Source organism: Emys orbicularis, chromosome 4, assembly GCF_028017835.1.
Source record: "Emys orbicularis isolate rEmyOrb1 chromosome 4, rEmyOrb1.hap1, whole genome shotgun sequence".
NCBI classification, from domain to species: Eukaryota; Metazoa; Chordata; order Testudines; family Emydidae; genus Emys; species Emys orbicularis.
In genome coordinates, this window is record NC_088686.1 from 127668578 (window position 1) to 127696346 (window position 27769).

The 27769-nt window shown below is 49.2% G+C and overlaps 1 protein-coding gene across 2 annotated transcripts in view; it reads right to left on the reverse strand.

The window, feature by feature from the left end:
- Positions 1 to 27769, reverse strand: part of LZTR1 (leucine zipper like post translational regulator 1) — a 268122-nt gene that overhangs the window by 19673 nt on the left and 220680 nt on the right. For both annotated transcript variants that reach the window (XM_065403185.1, XM_065403186.1), the window contains exons 17-19: positions 16580 to 16706; positions 10127 to 10276; positions 2691 to 2796 (exon numbers count right to left, since the gene is read on the reverse strand). In XM_065403185.1, the coding sequence (XP_065259257.1) occupies positions 2691 to 2796; positions 10127 to 10276; positions 16580 to 16706 (383 nt within the window). The remainder of the gene's footprint in view (positions 1 to 2690; positions 2797 to 10126; positions 10277 to 16579; positions 16707 to 27769) is intronic.

A 27769-nucleotide genomic window follows, 5' to 3' on the forward strand; every position in this document is an offset into this window, starting at 1 on the left:
GCACCCAGCCAGATTTATTGTCAAACGAAGCATAGTAATAGTTTCCCACAGACTCTACAGGACATACTACGAATATGTGCCCCCTGACAATGGACCGGCTCAGTCAGTGGCGGGACTTACCACAGACCCCTAGGCCAGACAAGACAACCCTTCACTCCTGACGAACAGAGGTGCAACCCCTCTATGTGTTAGGGTGCCACCTCTCACTTTGTACATGTTAGTTCGAACAAAACAACTCTATCCTTCATGTTACCCTCCTGCCCTGTCTTTAGGATGGGTCAGCATGTTCCTTGTTATCTATGTGGCATGTGCTAGTACTGGAATGTTCTGGTACCGTCCGGGCACACGTTTATATTACTAGTGCTTAGTACCTTTTAGGTATATGTATATTTGCAACATCAGCCTTCTTCTTGCCAGCTCCTGTGAGCAGGGCCTGCCTCTGGCTCACAGCTTAACTTTGCTTTATGTTAGCAAAGTCTTGACTATTACTTTAGTTCAAGCCTTAGGTCTCACACCGGGCCTCTGATACAAGGGTTTATGTTTCAGGGCCTCATCTTACCACAAAAGCCTCTAAGGTTTTGTTGATTTTTTCAGTAAAATGGCCTTAACTTTCAAATTCTGTATTCACACTTGTGATTCTGGGGTAAGGTCTGAGGACTTAATTCATGAATATCTCTGTGGCTGTGGCTCTGTTGCAAGGGGCAGAGGTGTCAAAGGCTGCATGGGGGGAATGACAGGCCATACTTCTGCTTCAGTGGCAAGATCCTTTGCTGCCTTACTCTGATCTTTAGGAATCAAATTCAGAACAATAGCATCCCAGAGGGTATACTGTTAGTGTCTTGTCGCTGCCTGGTAACTGGCAATACACATGGATCCCAACAAATATGATTTCCTACTGGGCGAGGAAATTCTGTGCCCAGGGAGCAGATTTAGTACCCTTTATCTTTCCTAATGCAGGAGAGACCACACAGTTCAAGTACCACCAAGTAGTGCCCTTAAAGCTTTGTGAAGGGAAGGCCACAGCAAAATCTGTGAACTCCTGATATCATGGAAGACAGAGTGCTCTGTGGAACTGAAGAGGTGCATGAAGGCTGATGGTGATGGTTCACTCAAAGGGAGCCTGAGTGAAGCCAAAGGGAGATCCTGGGCGTCACTGAACAGGAATTCCAGAGATGAATCAGGAGAAAGTTCCAAAGCCAAATCGTGCACCAGTGAAGCAAAAATCTTGTTTGGGGACTAGTTGACTAGTCTTGGGAAAAGCTGACAGATTACCAGGAACATGAACTGGGGAAGTCTGCAGATGTTGCAGGGCCATTGACGACTAAGGAGCTGAGACCTTCTCCAAAATCAGCCCTGGGGAATTTCTATGAGATTGGTTATGATGCTTTCTTCTTTCCTTCTTCACTTCCCCAGAACCAGACCTATGCTTTCCTTCCCTTGTTTCTTCTGTGCAGATGGTGTATATCCCTAGGATGGTGCAGCAGGTGCCACAGAAAGATCTTCAATAGCTGAGGATGTTCTCTCAATAAAAGGGTCCAGAAACTAATACCATTTGGGGAGTCAAACTTATCTGCATCACCAGTGCCAATGCAGATGAGAACGCCTGAGAATGCTTCATAGGGGAGGTCAGTGCTGCCTGCGGCACAGACCTGGCACTGGAACCCTTGTTAGAAGCCCAAGTTGAGGCTGGTGAAGAGGCTGGAGCCAGGTTCCAAGTCTTCACTTATTTAATAGTAGTGGGTTTTTGTGCCAAGGACGGTCATTGTGGGCTCAGATTTTATTGCCGTGACAGCCTGATAGCAGGGCCTGTGCTGTCAGAGTGTCACTGGTTTGAAAGACAGATAGGCCTTTAGTCTCAATTGCTGATCATGGCATATTCTGGGGATGAATGTGATGGAGTGTGAGCTTCACCTGAGCACACCAGACATGAAACATACATGTCTGATTTCAGATAGACTGTCGGATAGACTTACAGCCTTTCTAGGGCTCTACTCCTGCCATCTTTGCATGGACCAACACCAGATCAATCTCCTGCACTACTCTCTCTTTCTTTTAATTAAAGTGAATAAAAGAAAATTCAGATGGCAAAGATGGTCTACTAAATAATTAGGCAGAAAGTCACAGACAGCGAGGATCCTAATGCTTTGCACAGCAGAGGAGAAGGAAATGAAGACACTGGGGTCTGCACTGCCTTATATAGATTCAGACATTGAGCACTGACATCACTAGGAGGGCTTATGCAGCCCCACTGGATACAACTGTAGTAGAGGTTCCATGAACTTGAAGCCAAAGGATGTCAGACCTGCAAGTAGGGATGCACAGAAGCCTCTGAAGAACAACACAGGTATTACTTTGTAAACATTTTAATACACTTTCCCCAGTCACATCTGTATAACAGGTTGGCCTAGAAACATCAAATGTTTTATCCCACAACTCATCCCCATACTTTCAAATTTTGCATATTCTTGTTTACAAATTCTGTTTCAATTCCAATGCATTCTAATGCTTTTCCACCCAAAAATTATAGTATCCCTACAATCTTAACTGCAGTTTAGCCAATTATTTTTGTCTGAGAATGTGAATAAATCACAGACCCTTCTGGCTGGTGTTGCTGGACCCTTTGAATTTCTTGAATATTTACTGTATTTAAGACTACCGTTGACAAATTAAAATGAATCAGTGATAATTACCTGGAGCACATTTTCCACTGTAACATTCATTTCCAGGTTCTGCTTGCAGTATGCTTGAAGTCTGTTGTTGTAGAAACCATAATAATAAGGGGCAGCGAAGAGGTAGCTATAAAGCTAGTCAAGGAGAACAAATTTGTGTTCCAAGTTGGTAATAATTAGGGCTCCGTGTCTGTCACGGAGGTTGCGGAAGTCATGGATTCTGTGACTTCTGGAGCGGCCAGTGTGGCTGACCCCAGGGGCCAGCTGCTCAGATAGAACAAGAAGTAATTGACTTAATCTGCAGCAAGGGAGATTTACATTAGATATTAGGAAACACTTTCTAACTATAAGGGTAGTTCACCTCTGCAATAGGCTTCCAAGAGAGGTTGTAGAATTCCCATAATTGGCGGTTTTTAGGAACATGTTGGACAAACATCTGTCAGTGATGGTCTAGGTTTCCTTGGTCCTGCCTCAGAGCAGTGAGCTGGATTTGATGACTTCTCCAAGTCCCTTCCAGCCCTACATTTCTATGACTCTATGGTTGTCCGTGCAAGCTCCCTCCAAAGATGTGCATAAAGTATTTCCCCTAGAGTTGTACAGCAAGATGGTTAGTCAGTGGACCAGTCCAACATACCGAGGCATGCATACTCTCTGTCAGCCATTGTGAATGACAGCAATGGACCAAAAATATAGTGAGCAGGGAGTAAGTCCTGCATAGTTGTGCTCACAAAGGGGATCTTGGCATTGCAATACTTAACTCCTAGGCACCTTGCCACAAAGTGGAATTCACAGCCCGAGTTAGGTGGTCAGGCTCCCCATGCATTGTATGGGGAGAGTTAAGCACCTATGAACTGGATTCTCAGAAGCCAGCAACTGAGCAGGGAACTGCCTGAGCTGGCCAGGAGTGAAATGCAGAGGGCTTAGGGCCCAGATTCACAAAGGGATTTACATACCTAATTGACAGACTGGAAGGATATGCCTATCTCTGCTCAGGATTCTTAGCCTTAAACCCAAACCAGGTGAGCTCTTTCTCACAAAGAATTGAAGAGACACTCCTCTACCCCATTTTAAAATGATAGGAATGAAGGGCTCTCAAGAGGCCATCAAGTCCAGCCTCCAGTAGCCCACTGCACACACCTGGGCGTGTGGGAGACCTGTTTTCATAACCCTGCTCTGTCTGATTTGGAGCAGAGACTCGAACACACGTTTCCTACACTCCTGGTGCTTGCTGTAAACACCAGGCTATCAGGTGTTGACTTGCTTACCCATTTGTGTGGGTTCAGCATGCTCTGAGTGCATCAACCAGATCAGGCCCTGCACAAATGAGATGGGCAGGGGAACGCCTACTTTGAGAATTCCACTGTGGCTTGGGTGTAAGAAAAGGTTACTTACTGTGATTCTTCAAGATGTGATGCAGACGTGTGTATTCCACTTAGGCGTGTGCGTGCCCAGTGCACCAGAGGAAGAGAATTTTCCCTAGCAGTACCTGCAGAGGGGCAGCGCTCACGCCTCGTGGCCATAGCCCCATTCCAGGCTTTCGGAGGCAGTGCCGCCCGAACCCCACTCAATTCCTTTGCAACAAACATCCAGAGACTAGACTCTGATGCAGAGGAGGTGGAGGGTGGGTCGTGGAATTCATGTCTGTATCACATCTAGAAGAACCAGTTACAATAAGTAACTGTTTCTTCTTCTTCAAATACATGCAACCGAGTATTCCACTTAGGTGATGCACAATATCTTCATTAATGACCTGGAGGATGGCATGGATTGCACCCTCAGCAAGTTTGCAGATGACACTAAATCATAAAATCAAAGAATCATAGAATATCAGGGTTGGAAGGGACCTCAGGAGGTCATCTAGTCCAACCCCCTGCTCAAAGCAGGACCAATCCCGAACTAAATCATCCCAGCCAGGGCTTCCTCAAGGCTGACCTTAAAAACCTGTAAGGAAGGAGATTCCACCACCTCCCTAGGTAACCCATTCCAGTGCTTCACCACCCTCCTAGTGAAAAAGTTTTTCCTAATATCCAACCTAAACCTCCCCCACTGCAACTTGAGACCATTACTCCTTGTTCTGTCATCTGCCACCACTGAGAACAGCCGAGCTCCATCCTCTTTGGAACCCCCTTTCAGGTAGTTGAAAGCAGCTATCAAATCCCTCCTCATTCTTCTCTTCTGCAGACTAAACAATCCCAGTTCCCTCAGCCTCTCCTCATAAGTCATGTGCTCTAGCCCCCTAATAATTTTTGTTGCCCTCCGCTGGACTCTTTCCAATTTTTCCACATCCTTCTTGTAGTGTGGGGCCCAAAACTGGACACAGTACTCCAGATGAGGCCTCACCAATGTCAAATGGAGGGGAATGATCACGTCCCTTGATCTGCTGGCAATGCCCCTACTTATATAGCCCAAAATGCCGTTAGCCTTCTTGGCAACAAGGGCACACTGTCGACTCATATCCAGCTTCTCGTCCACTGCAGCTTAGGAAAAAACACATAGCACCTGGTTCAAATAAAACTGGGAGACCACTTTAGACAAAAATATTGGGTGCGCCCATAAAGCACTTTGTCCTTGGAGAACCATGTATAAGGAGGCTCTGCCATCAGAGCCTGCAACTCAGAGACTCCCCTTGCAGATGTTATTGAAACCAGGAAAGCAGTTCTCTGACACAAAAGCAGAAAGGGTTAAGATGCCAGAGGCTCAAATGGAGGTCCCATCAAGTCCACGAGGATAGTATTAGGTCCCACAGAGGAACTGGCTCCCAGACACTGGAGGATGGAGATGAAGAAGGCCTTTAAAGAATCTTGCTGCCATGGCATTGGAAAAGACTGATCTTCCAAGGATGGGTGGATGAAACACTGAAATCACCACCGGGTGCAACCTCAAGAGCTAAAGGCAAGGCCAGGCAGCCGAAGACACAGCAAGTACTCTAAGATGTCCTGGATAGAGACCAGCATCAGTTGAACTCTGTGGGCCGACGACCACACCAAAAAAATGCTTCCATTTTGTCAAACAGGCGATTCTGGTACAGGGCTTTCTATTGAATAGAACCTGTAGAATGGCTGCCAAACAACATTTCATCCTCATTTAACCACAAAACAGCCACACAGCAGGGAGCTGAACGTGAGATGCAAGGCACGACCATGATTCTGAGTGAGTAGGTCAGGATGAAGATGAAGGGATAAAGGAGGCTGAATTGACAGCGCAAGGTTGGAGAATCAACACTGCCTTGGCCATGCTGGGACAAGGAGGATGAGCTTGGCCTGATCTGCTTTCAGTTTGAGGATGACCTGTGGTATGATCGGGATTGGGGAAACACATACAGAAGAGCTGATGCCAGCTGACATGGAAGGTGTCAGTCAGGGAGCCCGGACAGAGTTCTCCTTGAGAGCAGAACAGATGGCATATCCTGTTGTCCCTTGTAGTAAACAGGTCAGTTGTTGGAATGCCCCAAGCTGCAGAGATGACCTGCAGGATGCTTGTCTTCAGGGACCACTCGTGACTCAGGGAAAAATTCCTTTTGAGATGGTCTGCGAGATGATTCTGGGCCTCAGGCAAGCAATCGGCTATTAGAGTGATAGTCTCCTCAATGCAGAACTGCCATAACCTGACCACCCTGGATTGTGCTCCCCTTGTCTGTTCACATAATGCATGACAGCAGTATCGTTTGTAAATATGTAAATGATGGCTCCCCTGATGTGGTTCAGAAAGGCGGGACAAGCATTATAGATGGCCTGAAGCTCCAGCATGTTGATATGCAGTGACACCTCCTGCTCTGACCACAGACCCTGAATTTTCAGTGACCTCAGCTGTGCTCCCCAGCCCACCAGGGAGATGTCAGTGACAACAGACCTGGTTGGCACGGGCTGGACAAAGGGAATGCCCTGACATATACTTTCTGGAAGCATCCACCACTGCAAGGAGTCCAGGACCAGTGGAGGGAGATGGACCAATCTGTCCAAGGAATGAAGAGTCAGATGGTAAACTGTCCTGAGCCACATTTGAAGGGGTAAAGGCGCAATCTTGCTAACTGAACCATCTGCGTGCAAACAGATATGTGGCCCAAGAGCCTCAGGCACATCCAAACTGCCATGGAAAGCTGAGACTGCCCATAAGTGTGTTGTGGACAGTATTGCTGCTGTTGCTGCTGACCATAGTGGCACCTTTGCACTGCCAGTGCATACAAACCCAAGGAACGTAGGGTGGCCCTAGAATCCTTGAAGAAGTACTGAGTCTCGTCCATCTTGTCTGAAAAAAGCACCCAACCATCGAAGGGCAGATCATCTATAGCCTGCTGCATGTCAGGAGCAATGCCCAAATTCTGCAGCCAAGATGCCCTTGTCATGGTCTTGTGGAGGCCACAACTCTGACTGAAGTGTCCATGATGTTCAGCATGGACTGCAATGATGTCTTGGCCATCAAGCAGCCTTTGGTAACGAATGTCCAAAATTTCTCTCTGGAGGTTTCAGACAGCTGGTCTGCAAACTTAGACATGGACATCCACTTACAAATTCATATTTGGACAACAATGCCTGCTGGTTTGCAATCCGCATTTGCAGAGAGGAGGAGATGTAAATCTTCCTACCCATAAAGTCCATCCTTTTAGAGTCCTCATTCTTAGCAGTGGACTTAAATCTGCCCTGCCAGCCTCTATCGTTCACCACAGTTATGACCAGGAATTTGGGTCCAGATGGAAATAAAAGCCCTCAAATCCCTGCACCGGGACAAAACAGCGTTTCTTCATGTGCTTTGTGGTACGTGATACTTAAGCTGGCATTCTCCAAAGAACCTTTGCAGGCTCTAGGAGTGCATCATTCGTAAGAGGAGCCACTCTCCCAGGAGCAGACGACTGCAGGATATCCAGCAACATAATGGTGTTCTCCTGCAGGAACTCTGCCAGAATGCCCAGGGAAGCAGCCATGCACTGCCAAATGTCCTGTTAGGCCTTGAAATCCTCATGTATTGAAGGTGAGGAAGAGCCAAGCACTGCCAAATTGTTCCCGATGGGGGGAGCGGTGTTGACCCCAAAGTCAGTGGTGGCACTGAAGTAGCTGATGGTTCCAAAGTGGAGGGCAGTGAGAGCTGCCACAGTAACATCAGCGGTGTGAATGCAATGGTGCCAAGGAGTTTCCCAGTGCCAAAGAGGTCTCTTGCACTGAGCCCATACCAGCCCTGCTTCCACAGACTGTGGAAGGGGAACATCGGAGTATGGTGTCAATGGACCAAAAGGTTCAGCGGCCTGTTCATGCAATGGGGCTATAAATGACACAGCCCTGGCAAAATCCTGGATCAATGGAGAGGTCAGGATGGAAAGGCAAAGGAGGTCTGTTGCCGCCTGATATGCCGCCGACATGGAAACAACTGGTGTCAACATCACTCTCGTCGGTACTGGATTCAAGAATCAGAGTCGATGGTAGAGGGTCTCTGACCCCTCTGTGCAGTATGAGGAAATGGTTAGAGGCACCCACACCCTCTCGTATGCTGGCATTAACACAATGCTGGTCCACACTCTTTCTGGAGGACGCAGAAGAGTTTTCATGAGACCTGGAGTGGTCTTGATTGGTCTTATGTGACCTTTTCCTCGGTGCATTTGATGGGGAACAACTCCTCCATCCCTTTGGAGAGGCGCTGGCTCCAGAGCATGAAATGGCAGCACTCTCAGAACCTGAGGGTGACCTCCAATCTGATGAGGTCCTCAGTGCTGAAGCAGGCCACATGGCCTGTTCAAGCAGGTGCTGCTTTAGGCAAAGGTCCCTAGCCAGCTGAGTCCCTTTCATGAACGACCTAGAAATTGCACACTGCTCTGTGACATAGCCGTCATAGCAAGCAGTGTGTGGGGATTGTTGTTGGGGATCGCTCCCCCCCACATAACAATGTTTAAACCATGCTGAGGGCATCACCAGGGAAATACTTAACTAAATGTAATTAATACTACATTTAACTAACACTAAGTACTAACTATATGCGACTAGAACAAACACTAGAAAAAGATAGTGAGAGATAGTGAGAGATTGCATGGTTAAGAACCACACAGAGCTCTGACTCCAGCCACAGGCAGTAAGAAGGAAATGAAAGGGGTCAGGGTGGTGCCGCCTCATATAGCCAGAGGCTATGGCAAGGAGGTGTGAGCGCTGCCCCTTTACAGATATTGCTAAGCAAAGTTCTCCGACTCCAGGGCCCTAGGCATGCACACACCTAAGTGGAATACAAGGCTGCATCTACTCAAAGAAGCAGCTTAGGCTCTGAATGTCTTGTTAGCTGTGAGGGCAGTGTCAGGATTTAGTCAGCTTTGGGCATGCCCACAAGCAGAAATGCAGGTGCCTTTAGGGATTTAGGTGCCTACATGGTTCAGTGGCAGCTGAGCAGTGATTTTGTGAAAGTCAGTGATGTCTAGGAGACAGTTAAGTACCTCAGTGTTTTTGTGCATCTTACCCTAGCTGCCTAAGACACGCCAGTCCTTTCACACAAACAACCCAAGACAGAGCCTGCCCCCATTACAGCACATAGCCCAGTGGTCAGCACACTCACCTGGACTGGAAGAGACCCAGATTCAAACCCTCCTCTGGATTAGGGACTTGAACCCCAGTCTCCCACATCCCAGATGAACACCTTAAGTGCCAGGCTACTGGATATTTTGGGGTAGGTATTTCTCAAGCTGTCCTGTTGGAGCTGTTCCACTTTGTATAATTAAATATTCATTAGGTCAGGAAAAGAGAGAAAATGACTGCATAGATCAGTGGTCTTGGCACTCACATGGGAAAGCCAGGTTCAAGTCCCTGGCCAGTTATAATTAAGGCTATGATTTTGTCATGATGGTCACAGAAAGCATGAATTTGAATTAAGTCCATCAAATGCCATCCAAACCAAATGAAATGTGCTCAAACCAAGTGGTGTTGCAAACTTGTGCATGGGGTCACAGCATCACTCCATCTGCCTCACCATCTCCATCTATAGCAGCATGGACTCTTCAAACCTATGCAACATTGTGACCCCTACTTAGAGTGGGTAGCTGGGCCCAGTCCCACAGGACATGAGTTGCCATTGTGGGGTGAGTGTGGGGTGGGCTCACTCTCCACCTCCCACTAACCTCTTTCTGTGACATATTGTTGTTTTCCAGCACCTCTGCCATGAAATGTATTTAAAAATTTCATGACAAAATCATAAAACTAGTTATAGTTTAACTCAGCTGAACTGTTTCATGGTCCAGTAGAAGGGCCTGATTCTCCACACCCTCACAATGAAGGCATTTACAGCAGTGCAGAGTAGGTGTAATATGCTATTCTTCTGGTCTGGCAGATTTTTTTCATTCACTTTGCACAGGTGTAAATGATGACACCAGGTGAATGACATGGCAGAATCAGGCCCAACATATCAAATTAAAGTATCCATAGCAAAAGAAATCCAAAGTGTCTGTTTCAATTGCATCTACAGACCTTAGACTTCAGTAGATTTAAGGATACAGGGAATCTTCAGGAGGCATGTTCACTTCACCATAGTAAATGTATCTCAGCATAGACTCAAATGCTTGTTTACTGGGAACCATTTCACCTATAGAAATATTTACTTGTCCATCTTCTGGCATGAAGGAACGGAACATGGCTTCAAAGTAACTGGAAAAGGAAAGGTGACCAATGTAACACAGGGGGATTTTACAAAACCACAAGAAAGGTTCTGCAGATGGTTTCACTCAGTACTGTTCAAAGGGGGCTACAAAGCATTGAAGCTTTCACACAAGTTACTTCCTAGCTACTATGTAGAGGGAAAAACTGCCTCTAAATGCCTCCTCAAATATAAACATAAGAACATAAGAACATAAGAAAGGCCGTACTGGGTCAGACCAAAGGTCCATCTAGCCCAGTATCTGTCTACCGACAGTGGCCAATGCCAGGTGCCCCAGAGGGAGTGAACCTAACAGGCAATGATCAAGTGATCTCTCTCCTGCCATCCATCTCCATCCTCTGACGAACAGAGGCTAGGGACACCATTCTTACCCATCCTGGCTAATAGCCATTTATGGACTTAGCCACCATGAATTTATCCAGTCCCCTTTTAAACATTGTTATAGTCCTAGCCTTCACAACCTCCTCAGGTAAGGAGTTCCACAAGTTGACTGTGCGCTGCGTGAAGAAGAACTTCCTTTTATTTGTTTTAAACCTGCTGCCTATTAATTTCATTTGGTGACCCCTAGTTCTTGTATTATGGGAATAAGTAAATAACTTTTCCTTATCCACTTTCTCAACATCACTCATGATTTTATATACCTCTATCATGTCCCCCCTTAGTCTTCTCTTTTCCAAACTGAAGAGTCCTAGCCTCTTTAATCTTTCCTCATATGGGACCCTCTCTAAACCCTTAATCATTTTAGTTGCTCTTTTCTGAACCTTTTCTAGTGCTAGAATATCTTTTTTGAGGTGAGGAGACCACATGTATGTAGTATGCAGTAGTGTTGTAATCATGTTGGTCCCAGGATATTAGAGAGACAAGGTGGGTGAGGTAATATCTTTTATTGGACCAGCTTCTGCTGGTGAAAGAGACAAGCTTTCGAGCTACACAGAGCTCTTCTTCAGGTCTCTTCCCAAAGGAGATTTGCTAGTGTTTCCCTCTATATAGTTCATGAGTGGCTTAGAGAACATTCAAACAATTTAGCTGAGTGTATCTCTGCATGCTGGTGGCTGAGCGATCACAGCACCTGGAGGGGTTTACTGCTTATCTAGCAAAGCATTGTGAGAGACAGCCCAGTTTGGAAAGCTAAGGGGGAACCCACAGTTCCAGGTTGTACCCCAGAGATCCCGTCACACTCAACCACTTTGTCTCTCAAATGTTGTATTGTCATGTTTCAGATAAATCCGTGTGTGAGGCAACCAAGCATCACAATCCCAACAATGCTATAGGATGCTATATAGGAAACAATGCCATGTGGATTTTCTTTATGGCAATTAATTTTCAAAAATATAAAAATTAGGGTATAATACACTGTAATAATTCATTTACCTACTTTGCATATGAAGTGCTGGTAAACGTCAAACATTATAGGTCTCCTGGTTTCTTAGGGGCTAGACACTAATATAAATGGTTACCTGCCTACTGTACAAGGATATTGTGATGGTTTGTTAGATACTGTTTGTAAAGTACTAAAGTATGTACATGCTAAGGATTATTAGGGCTGGCTGAAAATTTTCCATCAAAACTTTTTTTAATGAAAAATTGGATTTTAACTAAATGAAAATTTTTGCAGAAAGTATTGCCAAAAAATTAAACAAAAAAAATCAAGGATTTTTCCTACAAAAAGTCAAAATTTTCTGTTGACCCCCTCCATTTTCCAATTAGTTCTAATTATTATTGGATACTGAATGGAAGGAACCCATTTTCACTGGCTATAGGCAGTAGTAGGTTTGCCTGTGATGGTATTAGATTACGCTCATCTACTAACCTCGTTGCATCATTAATAGATAGCTATAAGCTAGATCAGGGGCGGGCAAACTTTTTGGCCTGAGGGCTGCACCGGGTTTGGGAAATTGTATGGAGGACCAGTAAGGGGAGGCGGGCATGGCCCGGCCCCCACCCCCTATCTACCCCCTCCCGTTTCTCGCCCCCTGACGGCCCACCCCCGGGACTCCTGTCCCATCCAACCCCCCGTTCCCTGGTGGCCCCCCGGGACCCCTGCCCCATCCACCCCCCCTGCTCCCTGCAGGGCCGGCTCTAGGTTTTTTGCCGCCCCAAGCAAAAAAAATTTGGCTGCCCCCCACCCCAGCCCTGGGCTCTTCCCCCCCCCACCAGTGCCCTCCCCCACCTGCAACCCCTGACGCCCCAGCCCTGGGCTCTCTCTTCCCCCCCACACCCGCACCCCCTGCTGCCCCAGCCCTGAGCTCCCGCCCCAAACATGACCTCCTTGTTCACCACAGCAATCCACATTTACCCTTGGAGTGGGGATCAAACTGTTTCTCCTATTTTTATTTCACTTTAGTATAAATCTCACCCCTGCAACCCCATCTTTAGTGCTCCAAATGCAATGGAAGGCATAGGGACTAACCCTCAAACCTTGTACCCAGAAAGGGATGGGGAGCTAGTAAAGAGGGTTCAGGCAGAGGAGCGGGTGTGGGCGTGCTTGGGGGCTCTACACTGGCAGAGAGGTGGGGTGTGATGTACTTGCGGAGGAGGAGAGGGGGTATCAGGAGGGTTGCGGGAGAAGAGGTGCAGGGGAGGGGGGAGGTGTGGGAGGAGAGGGCTGGGGGAGGGTACAAGGGGAGAGGTGTGGGTGAAGGGAGAGTACAAGGGGAAGGGGTGCAGCGAAGGAGCGATGGGGGAAGGTACAAGTGAAGAGGCTGCGAGCGGGATGGGGGGGTACAAGGGCTGAGAGGGGCAGGCGCTGACAGCTGCTTCCCCAGCCCCGTGCAGGCAGAGCCGAGAGGACAGACACTGACCCCCAGGTGCCTGAGCCGCTGGGGTCCCCCGGCAGGGCAGTATCCCCCGCTGCCCCGCTCGGAGCCGGGCTCTGCCTCTCCCCGCCCAGGGCAGGCAGCGCAGGGCTGAGGTGGGGGAGGTGCGCAGCAGGCTGGGTCCGGGGGCAGGAGGGGGCGGCGGCAGCTCCCTGGCAGCTCGGGCTGCCCAGCCACTCGCCCTGTCAGCGTGCGAGCCAGGATCCGCGCCCCCTGCCCAGCCCGGCGGCGCCCTGCACAGCCCCCTCGGATGGGGAAATGCCGCGCCGTCCTGGGGAGACTCAGAACAGCAGCGGCAACAGGACCCCTCCCTCCTCCCTGCATCCCGGGCCGCACTTCCCTCCCTCCCCGGCTCCTCACACCCAGGCTGGGCTGCAGTTCAGGCTGCCCGGCCGCTAGAGAGCCGGAGCATCGTCCCCCGGAGCTGAGCCCCTCCGTGAGCGCCATCTAGCGACTGCAGCCAGAACTGCAGCGTCACTTCCAGCTCAGCCTGACAGCCTCAGCTGACAGGGAACATCTTGGTTCAGGGCCGGCTCCCGGCTTTTTGTGCCCCAAGAAAAAAAAGAAAAAAAAAAGGGGGGGGGGGGCTGGAGTGCCGCCCCTTGGAAAGTGCTGCCCCAAGCACATGCTTGGAGCGCTGGTGCCTAGAGCCGGCCCTGGCTCCCTGTCCCCTGACCGTCCCCCGGAACCCCCGCCCTGACTGCCCCCCGCCGCCCCATCCAATCCCCCCTCCTTCCTGACTGCCCCCCCGAACCCCTGCCCCATCCAACCACCCCTTTTCCCTGTCCCCTGACTGCCCCCGGAACCCCTGCCCCTGACTGCCCCATCCAACCCCCCCTCCTTCCTGACTGCCCCCCCTGGACCCCTGCCCCCATTCAACCCCCCTGTTCCCCGCCCTCTGACCGCCCCGACCCCTAGCCACACCCCCACCCCCTGATCACCACCCCAAACTCCCCTGTCCTCTATCCAACCCCTCTTGCTCCCTGCCCCCTTACCGCGCTGCCTGGAGCACTGGTGGATGGCAGCGCTACAGCCACGCACCGTGCAGCACAGAGCACCGAGTCAGGCCGGGCTCTGCAGTGGCGCTGCCCCAGGACCTTGCAGCCCCGCCGCCCAGAGCATTGCGCCAGCGGTGGGGCAAGCTGCGGGGGAGGGGGAACAGCAAGGGAGCGGCTGGGGCTAGCCTCCAGGGCCCTGGCTCAGGGGCCGGGCAGGAGGGTCCCGCGGGCCGGATGTGGCCCCCGGGCCATAGTTTGCCCACCTCTGAGCTAGATCCTACTCTGCTTTCCCAACTTTTCTACCCTTTCTCTCCATATAACATAACTTGCATCTACTAACGTGGCAAAGTGTTTTTCTTCACCCCACCAGCTGTACCCCTCACTCTGGACAATTGATCCAGCTCTCCCTTCCTTTTTTGAATATGTCAGTGTCAATTTTTTCAGGTGCCTGAATCTGAATGACATGGTCACAATTTCTGGATAACAGCTGCTGAGTGCAGGTTCTTGTCACAGGTTACTGTAGACTCCTAATGGCATTCAGTCTTATATTCTCTTCAACTTGTATACCTGATTAAAGCCCTTCACAATTTCTCCCTTGCAAATTCTTCATGTCACAACCAATCAGGCTTGGCGTGAGATTTCTGCCACTGGCATTCTAGCTGTCTTCCTGTCTAGCTTCCTCTCCTGCTTCATCTGTCCCAGGCCGTCTGTAAACCATGCTGATCAGTGAGGATGAAGCTGTCACCCTATCAAAACCTGAACTGAGGAGAGTTACAGGTTTCAGAGTAGCAGCCGTGTTAGTCTGTATCCACAAAAAGAACAGGAGTACTTGTGGCACCTATATGTTTCACTCTATATGCATCCGAAGAAGTGGGTTGTAGCCCACGAAAGCTTATGCTCTAATAAATTTGTTAGTCTCTAAGGTGCCACAAGTACTCCTGTTCTTTTTGAGGAGAGTTAGATGCCTCAAAAAGGGATTCTCAAAAGCCAGCATGCTGAGCGGGGAGTTGCCTAAGCCAGTCAATAGGAAATGCTGAGGAGAGGGATGTAGCCTCCTCTTAAAGGGAGGTAGGTGCCTAACTTTGGTCTGAGGGAGGTGCTTCCCTCTAGCTGGGGGTCACAGCCATGAGCCTCTGGAGTCAGTCACCTAAGCCGGGTCAGCCCTTTCTCAACAAAAACTGAGAAGCAGAAGGTGATGGCACCTTCCCTTTTACCAACAGTCCCGTGGCTAAAGAACTCATCCACAATTTGGGAAACTCAGGTTCAAATCCCCACTGTGCTTGATGAGGAGCAGTGTTTTGAACCCAGGTCTCCCACATCCCACACAAGTGCCCTAACCACTGGGTTTGAAGATTGAAAGGTGATTTGATTACCACGTCCCTTGTATTTTCTTCGCAGGTACTAAAGGGCTCTTTAATGAGGAAGTCCGAATAAGAACCTGTGGCTGGAAGTTAAAGCCAAATGCAAATTAGAAATAATACACACAGTGACGGTGATTAGCCATTGGAACAAACTATCAAGGCAGGCGGTGGCTTCTCCATCTCTTTAAATCAAGATTGGACATCTTTTCTGGAAGACATACTTTAGTCATCCACAAGTTACTGGCCATAGAATCTTGCCCTTTTACACTGTATTGAGCCCATAACTACATGCACCAGCCAAGGGAGCTGGTTGGCCGTGCCAGGGAGGAGACGTATGATACACCCTTAAAGGGTAAATTATTTACACCTGCAACCAAGTGGGAACCCAGCGAGACTAATCTACCCCCTAATGTATTGATGTTTTTTGTTCAATGGATTCTTAAATCTCTACCTCATAGCTTACATACCAAAGTTTAGGCTTCATTCTATTAGCATCGCTTGAGCTGCATTTCCATTTTTTAGAACATCCTTTTTGTTCTTCATAGAATCATAGATTATTAGGGTTGGAAGGGACCTCAGGAGATCATCTAGTCCAACCCCCTGCTCAAAGCAGGATCAATCCCCAACTAAATTCCCAAATGGCCCCCTCAAGGATTGAACTCACAACCCTGGGTTTAGCAGGCCAACGCTCAAACCACTGAGCTATCCCTCCCCCCACATTCACATTCATGAACACTTGTTCCTTTCCAGTTAATGACCGTAGTTTTATGCGTGATTATTTGCTTCTTTTTGAAATTGTGGTAGGATATAGACCTTTTGTTATTCAACTAAGGTTTTGATTTCCTAACATTTCCCTGCTGGGATGGCAAATTCATTCACATTTTAGTCACTGTTGCTTAATGGCTCTATTATGTTTAATTTATAGGGGGAAAATCCCACTCAGATCTCAGTGAACAGAAGCCTATTCTCTTGTGTGCTTCAAAACAAGCTGATCCAAGAAGCAGTCTGTGGTACTAAGAAATCATGTCTACACATGACATTTGTTACTGCTCTAGTAAATTACGACTCTTTAAAAAAGTTTCTAAGTTTCAGTAAATGGTTGATCAGAGTGCACACACCTGGAGCGGGCTGCCAGAATTGCCTTATGTGCTGGTCTTGGGTGGCCATCTAACAGGAGGATGATATCACAAAACTCGATCCCAGCTCCTTCTAGATAAGCCTTCATATCCTGAATCAAAGATGTTCCTGACAGAGGCAACACGGTGAAATGATTAAAAAGAAGACATTTCCAGGTGATCAGCTGTTATAAAGTTAATACACGGTTGTGCCACATCTACATAAAGGTTTTCCCATGGGATCAAGGGAGTTGTTAGTAGGCAGGCACTTCATCACATTCTCAGAGCTATAGGAGGCCCCTTCTCGTATGCCATGGATAAGGCCAGGCCATGATCCCTGGAAATTTGTTCTGTATGTAAGGCTGATGCCCTTGGTGAGATTCTACACCTGCATCCTTTTCCTCACCTCAGGTACATTTGCCTCAATCCACCTCCTCACCCACCCCCAGCCCCTCTTGTGCCAACATTGCTAACCTCACACCCATTCCCCCTCCACTTCTCTTGCTGTCTCTGGAACGCCATGACATATCTTCAAAGATCTCAGCCACCCGCGACCTCTTCCTATCTTGCTCCCTCCAGCTCCTGGCTCTTCAAGAGACCTGGATCCCTCTGCAGCTGCCATCTCTTATAGAGGCCTCTCCTTCTCTCACACCCCTGCCCTGGATCAGACTGTGGTGGGGTACGGGCCTTCTCCTGTCCCCTTGCTGCTGTTTCCAATACCTCCCTCCTCCCTTCCCCCTCCTCTCTTCTTTTGAACAGCGCTGCATCTGACTTCTCTCCTCTCCCCCTCAATATTGCTGTCACCTACCATCCATCCAGCTCCTCCCCATCAGACTTCCTCTCTGATCTCAACTCCTCACTCTCTCTTCCTCTCCTCACAATCTCCCACATTCAGCATCAGAGACATCAGCTTCCATGGTAACAATCCATCCAACCCCTTAGCTGCACACTTTCTTTTCCTCCCCTCTTCATTCATTCTGCAGCCCTCGGTCAACTCTCCCATTCACCAAAAGGAACACTCATAGAATTTGGTCTCACCAAGCATTGCTTTCTTTGATCTCTGTTGCTGAGTTCCCTCCCTTTCAGCATCATCTATTGCCCCCCAACTCCCTCATGCCCTGTCACTTGGTCTTTCCGCAACTTCGTCCTACAACATCAGTGACTTCTTATCTGCTCTCAGCCTTCTCATCCTTTCTTCCATTGATATAGTTGTTGATTCACTCCCTCCCTCCACCTTTGCCTCTTTTGCCTCTCTCTCTCATTGCAAGATCTGCCCTGCCAACCCCCAGCCCTAGCTCACCCCCAGCATGAGGAAGTTACTTACCTTATAGTAACTGGAGGGTCTTCGAGATGTGTGGTCCCTATCTGTATTCCACTAGGGATACGCATGACTCCATGCTCCCAGAGTCAGAGAATTCTGAAAGCAGTGTCTGCTGGCTCGCACATGCACCCTTATTTTCCTTTGGCCTCCACCCAAGGAGATAAAAGATGGAGTACACCAACCACCTTTCCTGTTCCTTCTCTACCATGAATCTAATCAAGGTCCGAAGCAGGGGGGAAGGAGAGTGGGTAGTATGTATGATAGGGACCACAAATCTCAAATAACCTGTAAGGTAAATAACTTCTTCTTCTTCTTCTTCAAGTGCTGGTCCCTATGTGTATTCCATTGTGGGTGACTGACAACTAGTACTCAAGAAAGAAGAGAGTGCAAGGATGCAGGTGGCAGAGTTGCATGAAGGACCATTGCCCTATAGCATGCCCCATAGCAGTCTTCTACTAAAGCATAATGACTCGCAACCATATGGTTGGAAGTCCATGTAGCTGTTTTACGAATGTTAACCAAAGACACTTCCTCAAGCAATGCTATAGACATTGCTTGTGCTCATCCTGTGTGGGGGAAGGAAGGTGAGACAATTGATAGCAGAGTAAGATATAACCTGAGATCCACCCAGAGATCCTCAGAGGAGATAACTTGACCTTGGACACTTTCCACCGTGGCTCAAACATTGGGGGGAAGAATTGCATCAGGAATGTTGGTTGGAAAGTGATCTAGATGTGTCCCTAAAAAGGATAATGTTATTTGGTGGTTGGATCGTCAGTTTCCCTGGTATGAACCAGGTACTCATGGTGTGTGCAATGAGAACACTGATCCACTACCCTCTGCCACCCAGTGGCTGCTAACAGGCACCAGAACTAGAAGTTGAATTCCGACAGAGCAGAGGACTCCAATCCTGGAATCTACTAGGTTGAATTCTGGGGTCCTGAATGTCCCTGATTGTATTTAAAACCAAGCACAGGAACAAGAAGTTGTCCGTGTAACTGGGTCACCCCTGCTCAGGACTGTTTCCCTTGCACTACCTGCTCCTACTACCTGACTCTGATCTCCTGGTAACCTGACCCTGCCTGCCTCTTTACACCTGACTCTCAATCTGCCCTCTGGCATATCTCAGAATCTAATCTCCTGGTATCTGACCCAGCCTGGCTCCCGACTCCTGGTCTGACCGCTAGGTCAGACTCCCCATGTCAGTTTGCATGGACCACTTAAGCCACAGGAGTGGGCTTGGTGGACAGTAAAATGGAACTGGCTAAACCTCTGGAAGCACTGGGCACTCCCAAGTGGGTCTGCCTGACTTCAGGCTGACAATTAAGCCTTGCAGGCCTAGGTCATTCAGATGACCTCGGAGAAAAAACTGTCACCTCCTTTCGTAACTGTTGTTCTTTGAGATGTGTTGCTCATGTCAATTCCATTCAAGGTGTGCGCGCACCCACGTGCACAGTTGTTGGAGATTTCTGCCTTAGAGGTATGCGTAGGGCCAGCTGTGGTGCCCCCTGGAGTGGCACCCCCATGCGGCGGTATATCAGGCGCCGCCGTCCCGGCGCCCTCTCAGTTCCTTCTTGCCAGCAACTCCAACAGAGGGGCAAGAGGGTGGGAAATGGAATGGACATGCGCAACACATCTCGAAGAACAACAGTTACGAAAGGTAGGTAACCGGTTTTTCTTCTTCGAGTGCTTGCTCATGTCGATTCCATTTTAGGTGATTCACAAGCAGTATCAACAGAGGTGGGCTTGGAGTTCACAGCTTAGCGGCTTGCAGTACTGCCCTACCGAAGCCAGCATTGTCCCAGGCCTGCTGGGTCAGCGCGTAGTGGGACATAAAAGTGTGGACAGATGACCATGTGGCTGCTCTACAGATGCCCTGGATAGGCACATGGGCCAGAAAGGCTGCCGAAGAGTGGGTGGTGACGATCGCCAGGGGTGGCACCTTCACTTGGTCATAGCAGAAGCGAATGCAGGCAGTGATCCAAGAAGATATTCTTTGAGTGGATACCGGGCGACCTTTTATCCTGTCAGCCACTGCGACGAACAATTGCATCGACTTACGGAACGACTTGGTCCTATCCACACAGCTCTTCACCAGGATATACTCACACTGATATGCGCTACCTCTGCCTCAGGAATTCCACCTGACAAACAAGCTATCATCAATAAGCAACCACATGACTCCTGGGAAGGGATCACTTATGTAAGGGACCACATCTATGTTCACCCAGGACCCAAAAAAGTTGCAGTCCTGCAACTATGTCATGACTTTCCCCTAGCAGGACACAGGGATGCTTTAAGGTTCCAAAACCACTGGGCCACAACTCACAGATGGGCTCCATCCAAAAACTGATGTCTATATGCTTGTGGGGTGAAACCCAGACTGACCAGGATAGCTTCCTTGACCTCCACATACAAGCCAGCCTGTTCATCAATCAGGGCCCTATATGCAACTGCCTCTCCAGTCAAAAATGGGGCCATCCTATCCTCCCAGGATGACTCTTCCCAATCAGCTGAACTAGCCACCCATTCAAATGTGCAGAGGAAGGCTTCTAGTCATCCTGAAGCTCCAGTTTTTCCAATATATGGAACAGTCTGCCCATAGAACCCACCCCTATGCTAGATTGACTCCTGGTAGCCCATTTCTCTAGCTGTTGTAAGAACCATTTGTGCCGCTGTCACTGGACCTCTGGCCAGTGTTGTTGTACAGGGAAATGTGCGTCCTGCTCTTTTTGCTGGGTTTCCAGGCACTAGAACAGAAGCTTCTGAATTTGTCTCTGTTGCTCCTGCTATTATTGTCGGCCAGCAAGACTTCAGGTGCACACCACCTTCCATTCTGGTTGTGAGACAGGGGCCCCCTCACGACAAGGCCTGGTGATACAGAAGCTCTGCCTTGCTGCTCAATCAACCCTCCTTAATGGGAGGGGAAGAGGATCTTGGGAATCCCACCATTGGTTCCAAATAGTTATGTGGTGCACTCACTGCCAGAGCATCCCCTCATGCCAGGATTCAGCACTGCAAGGACTTCACCTTGAACATCTCCCATTTTGCTGGCCAATTGGTTTCTAAACTGGTCTTCTGGGTCACTCAGTCCTCCAGCCAGGTCGCACTTAAAGTTCAGTCCCCTTCCAGGGTAACAAAAGTCCAATTAAAATAAAATATCCAGCCAACTGAATTTCTGCCCCTCTTGGGCCTGACAGGTCTCCCACTGCCTTTCCTCCCCAAGGACTCCAGCAGCTTCACCTGGGACCTGCGACTGATAGGCCCTATCTCAGGTTGTAATGGGCCCTCGCTCTCCTGCTCAGAGGGAGGCCACTCAGTCCGGTCCTGTCTGGCCAGGACTCGAATCCACAGGACAGCCAAGAGCCCACAGTAGGGCTGGGTGATCAATAGTCACAGTCAAGCTTTAGCTTGGGTTTGGGCGGCTCAAGATGTCAGCCCTTAAACAGAGTCTATAACTGAGCTGGGGACCTGGGCTTGAAGAGGCTCAGGCAGCCAGCAATGAACAGTCTATCAGGGCTGGCTTTAGCCTGGACGGAGCTCAGGTAGCCAGCAAAGCAAACAGTCTATAAGGGAGCTGGTAAGGGAGGCTCCTTCTTCAGGGCTAGAGCTTCCCTGCACAGTGTAGGGAGCCATCCATCCAAGGGTGGGGTGGCAGGGGGATGTGGGCCCACCCTATTACACTGCGTCCCAGCCCAGGGCCCTGGCAGGGGAAGGATTGGCTGCCCCGTGTCAGCGGGGATCCAGCCGCAACACGCTGACTGAGCCACACCTGGCTCTGCAGCTGGCTGCTCTGTGGCTGCCCCTGGGCCACTTTCTGCCTCCCCGAGGTTTGGTACCTGTGGCCTCCAGGCCTCTTCGGGCTCCTCAGGGTACATGACCACAGGCACTCCGGGACAGTCCTCGTCGGCATCTGGGGATCGGGACCAGCCAGCCAGTTCCCCTCTGGGACACTGCAGAACAGGCGGAGCATCCTTTTCCTCCGCAGGCTCTGCCCCAGCTGTGCTGCCGGGCCTGCTTTTTATATTTCTAGCTACACCCCGGTACTTTCTGGGAGACCGGTCACTGTAGGAAGTGCTGCCCACAGTAAAAATTATTGGCAGCCCTTCCTGCAACCTCTGATTGACTCAGACCAACTGGTTAAACAAGACAGGAGTACCAGGAAGTTATCTGAACAACAAGGTAGATCCCTGATATGCTGTTGAGACAGACCCTGCATTGTTCCTGGTCCCTGGTTCCTTGCTTGGCTCCTGGTTCCTGCTCCCTTGCCTCCTTCCCAGTTCCTGCCTCTTTGCCTTGCCCTCCAGTTCCTGGCTATTGATTCTGGCTTAAACCTTGGCTACAGCCCTTGGCTATTGACTAAGGCCTGACCCTCAGCTCTGGTTCCTGGCTACTGACTCTGGCTTAACCCTTGGTTCTGGTTCCTGCCTATTGATGCCGGCTAAACCTTCAGCTTCAGCTCAGTAGGCTATTGACTCTAGCTTGACCCTAGGCTCTGGTTCCCAGTTATGGAACTTGACATGATCCTTGGCTCTAGGCCCTGGGTACACACTCTGGCTTGACCACTCAGGTCCAACTGCCTATGGCTCTAACTACTGGACCTGAATGCCCATGCCCTGGTTTCTGACAGCTTGCACAGACACTTCCGACAATCCATGGCCAACACTCCAGCAGGTGTTGGAGGGACTGGGCATTCCATTATTCCATAGGGGCACCAGATCTGCAGGCACAGGTTGCCCACCTACAAGCAGTGATTTCAGCTCTGTGGTCCCAGGTGCTGCAACTTTTTGCAGAAAACCCTCCACAAGCAACCCATGCATAAGGAGATGCATCACACCTGGTGTGAGTGATAGCCCCGCTATCCAAGCCAGGACCTGTGGTTTGACGGAGAATCCGGAAAATTCAGAGATTTCCTTAACCAGGGTCCTCATTGTTTCTGCTCCACCCCCAGACCTACCGCCTTGGTCAGGCCAAGGCGTGATTGGTAATTAGTTTCTGACCGGTGAGGCACTGGTTTGGGCCTCCCCCCTGCTCCAGCAGAACAGTATGGCACTGAGCCTTGTCGATGATTTTTTATTACCCTTGCTGCACGTGATCACTGAAGCTGCCCTGAAGAACCTCTCGCAGGGACAAGGGCCAGCTGCCTCATAGGCTGCACATTTCTGATGGCTTGTGGATGACATCAAGTGGAATGAAGCAGCCCAGATCTACCAGACTCAGTGAGGACTCAGTGAAGAGGTTCAGAATGTGTGGAAGCCACCATGGGCCTGGATACTTTCACTGATCTAGCCATCTACATTGACAATGGGCTACAGAAGCGGAGAGAGGAAAAGAGGGGTTCTACCCAGCCACCTTGCACACACCCTGCACTAACACCCTTGAGCTCATCCCCCGAACACATGCAGGTCAATGTGGACTGCCGACGTTTGACCACCGAGGAGAAGGAGCAACGTTGGCACAATTGAGCCTGCACTTCTACTGCAGCGAGTCAGGACATATACTCGCTTCATGCTCATCACAGACCGCAGCCAGGAAGGGATCAGGAGACGACCAAACTTGGACTTCACAGTGGGACTTGGCTTGGGCACAACCACAAAAATACATTCAGGGCTGACACCCCCCCTTCAAGTCTTGACAGGCCCACCCAGACATTTGCTGCATCTTCAGGTTCCAAGTTAGCTGTGCCTCCGTGGCAAAACTTGACAGCTGCCATTGCTGTGGGCACTCACTGTTTCCAGGGCTGCTGCCAATTTCACAAATTCCAAGACAGCCCAAGCTCTGCAAATCCCCATCTGGCAGAAGTCCATACCAGACATTTTGGAAACCAGCAATGGGACATTCTTGTCATTGTGGCTGGTAACCCAGAAGATAGTGCCCATCGAAGCAGTAATTCAGGAACCCCACATAATCCTGCAGTTCAGTGTGATCCATTCCCTGCATTTCAGCATTGAGCATGTCAGCAGGCCTGCCTCCATAGTAACAGCTGCATGTCCAGGGGTCCATTCCAGGCAATGGTGAGTGCACTTCCATGTGTGCTGGGGCTCACAGCAAATGGCCAAACCAAGCCACTCCTGGGTCTGACCCCCCACATTCCTGATAAATACCAGGATTATGCAGACATCTTCAAAAAAAGAATGTGGACGTTTTGCCTCTGCACTGAGACTGACTTCCTACAACCTGGGGCGAAGGTTCCCTATGGCCATCTTTACACGATGTCTGAACCAGAACCAGTAGCTCTCCTTGCATATATTCAATAAAACCTGGCCCAAGGGTTTATTTGCTGCTCAACATTTCCCGCAGGGACGCCAGCCTTCTTCGCAAAGAAGAAAACAGGACTCTGCACCTCTTTATAGACTACCAGGCTTTGAGCCAAGTGACAATTTGAAACCGGTACCCCCCGTCCTTAATCCCTGAATTGCTGGACTGTGTAAGATACTCATGGATATTCACCAAACAAGACCTCTGGTGGGCTTACAATCTAGGCCGGGGATAAATGGAAGGCTAATTTGTGAACTTGTTACAGATACTTTGAATAACTGGTAATGCTCTTCGGACTGAACATTTGGTAATGTCCCTGTGATCTTGCAACACTTCATCAATGATATATTTAGGGACATTCTGGATCAATAAGTTGTCTATTTAGATGATATTTGTCTTTTTGGAGAATCCAGGGCAGCACAAACACCACATCAGGACTGGCTAGGAGAGGTAGCAGCAGCATAGTCTATATACAAAACTGGAAAAGTGAACCTTCAACCAATCCTCTGCAGAGCTTTTGGGGTACATGCGCTCTGCATGAATCCAAATAAGATGGAAGCTGTTTACAACTGGGAGACACGTTGGAGTACTTGGGATGTGCAGTGTTTCCTCCATTTCACCAATTTCTATCACCACTTTATCCCAGGGTTCTCACAGTGAACAGCTCACTTGACATCCCTCCTTTGGAAAACTGCCAAATTTGTTTGGTCATCTGAGGCTCACAAAGCCTTCAAACACCTAAAATCAGCTTCACCACTGCTCCTATTTCGGTGAATCCTGATTCAGCTCAAGAGTTCTTAGTGGAAGCCGATGCATCTAATGTGGCCAGATAGGCCACGCTCTCTCAGACGCATGGGCCCCAGCACCTGCTGCACATAACACTCACAGAAGCTCCAACACACAGAAAAAGAAGTACAAAATCCTCTATAAGGAATTGCTTGCGATTAAATCCGCATTTGAAGAGTGGAGTCACTGTCTGAAGGGGATGGATTGCACCCTCAGCAAGTTCGCGGATGACACTAAGCTGGGGGGAGAGATAGATACGCTGGACGGTACGGATAGGGCCCAGAGGGACCTAGAAAAATTGGAGTATTGGGCCAAAAGAAATCTGATGAGGTTCAACAAGGACAAGTGCAGAGTCCTGCACTTAGGACGGAAGAATCCCATGCACTGCTACAGGCTGGGGACTGACTGGCTAAGCGGCCATTCTGCAGAAAAGGACCTGGGGATTACAGTGGATGAGAAGGATGAGAACAAGTGTGCCCTTGTTGCCAAGAAGGCTAACGGCATATTGGGCTGCATTAGTAGGAGCATTGCCAGCAGATTGAGGGAAGCTCTTTTTTTGTTAACTATGTTAACTACCAGCAGCCTCCCCAAACCTGTCAGCTACCAACTTAGTTTAAGGATCCACCACATTCCAGAACTAACGGGGCATGTTGAGGACATTAAGAAGGCTACAAATGGTATGAAGACTGCCGGAGACAGTCTTTTATGTAGGCCAGAAAATCTGGTTATCTGCTAAGAATTTCAACATGGGCAGGCCATCTCTCAAGCTAGACCTCCAATTGCTTGGGCCCTATATATATCAGAAAATCAACCGTTGCTTTCAAACTCTGCTTACCAGAATCCCTCAAATTGTACCCAGTCTTCCATATTTCCCTCTTGAAAGCATCCACAGAAAATCTCTTCTCTGACTGAATACAGCCATCACCCTACTAGTTCCAGTTCAGGGCCACAAGGAGTCTGAGGACTGAGCTATACTGGGCTCCAGATTATTGTGGTACCTCATAGACTGGGAAGGCTATGGCCCCAAAGAGCAGTACTGGGAGCCTGCCGGTAACATTCATGCCCCTGAACTTGTAAAAGACTCACAAATGTCACCCACAAAAGCCTGGCATGACAATGCCACAGGGCACACCTAAAGAGGGGCAATGTGAGGATTCATGGGACTTGAAATTACATCTGCTGGAGGCCAAGCAGGTGGCCCTTCCACACTGCCAGAAGCCAGCCTTGACAGTGCCCGAGGCAATAAACATGCATCCCAGGAGAACAGTCACTGTGGGGAGTGCCACCCACAGTAGTGATGACTGGCAGCCCCATCTCATATCTCTGATTGTCCCAGGCCTACTATTTAAGCCTGAAGGGAGTACCAGGAAGTTGTATGTGCACCAAGCCAGATCCCTGAACTGCTGCTGAGACAGACCCCTAATCATTCCTGCTTCCTTGCCTCATTCCTGGTTCCTAGCTATTGACTCCAGCTTAACCCTTGGGTACAGCTCCTGGCTATTGACTCCAGCCTGACTCCAGATTGACCCTAGGCTCCAGACCCCAGCTACCAACTCAGCTCCCTCAGGCTTGACCACCTAAAGCTCTAACCACTGGACTTTACTGCCCATGCCCTGATTCTGGACACAGGCTACCCGGTTACATACGGGCTACTGACACACATGCCATTGGTATAAAGGCCTCAACAGCAGGCTTATTATGCCCCATCACTCTCTTCAATCTGGTAGCAGTGATTAGTGTGCACTGACACTCCTATCCTGAAGCCTGCAGCAGGCATAGGTCAAACCCATGACTCTTCTTAGCCCCAAAGTGGGGTTCAACCTACCACCATGCCTAATCAGACCTTCAGCAGGGATTACTCATCCTCCTCTCCCCTCTGACTTGCAGACTGACTTAGCTCACCCTCCTTTTCACAGTGCTAAGCCCTGGCTTTTCTCCCACCACCCTAATACTCATAGGTTTCAAGATGAGAAACATTCTCCAAGGGATAGTTCTTCAAATAAGCTGAATGGTCTGGTCCACATCATGGAGCACGTTCCTCTACACAGCCCTTCAGGGAATACTTCAGCTAATGGAGTGCAGGGGAATAATGGATGCACTGGGGCAAACAACGTTTTAGCAGAGGGCTCCCAGCTGTGGAACACCATGTCACTAGGGATCAGGAGGAATCTATCTAGGGACCTTCCATTGTAAGTATTTAAAAATAGAAGAAACTATAGCAATCTCTCTCTTCTTCCTTCCTTCCTTTCCAGCCCTTACGAGAAATAGCTGGAGTGTCCACGTACATATGAGCATGGGTGAATTTAAACCTTACTGAGGGAAGGATAATGCAAAGAGATGAATTTGCATTTCTTTCTTAATTCAGTGGGGCCTGTGGTCATTCTTATCTATTGAGGGAATTAGTTCCACAGCCTAGGTCTTGCTCCTGTGACAGTTCAGTTTTCTGTATTCAGGAGCCTCCCACTATTTCTTGGTTGATGGTTTCACTGTTCCCATGGAACACACCTTTTGCAGGAGGTTGTGGCTGTGGAAGGGGAGGTGATCTCTCAGGTATCTAGGGACAATCCAATGGAGGACTTTCATTACCTTGAGCTGACCTTAAATGGGCAGCCAGGTTGTATTGCTAAATAGGTGAGACCAGCTGGAGCTTTTTCAGGGCTCATTACCAGATACAGTGAGTAGAAACAATTGAGCCCAAAGGTCACAAATGGGAATCACTGTGATTAGGTCTGTTTCTGATAGAGTGTCAGCAATCCTAAAGCTTAGTCGGTGCAAATATTGGCATGTCCTTGTATGCACCATAGGTGCCGCTAGACTGACTGAGCAAT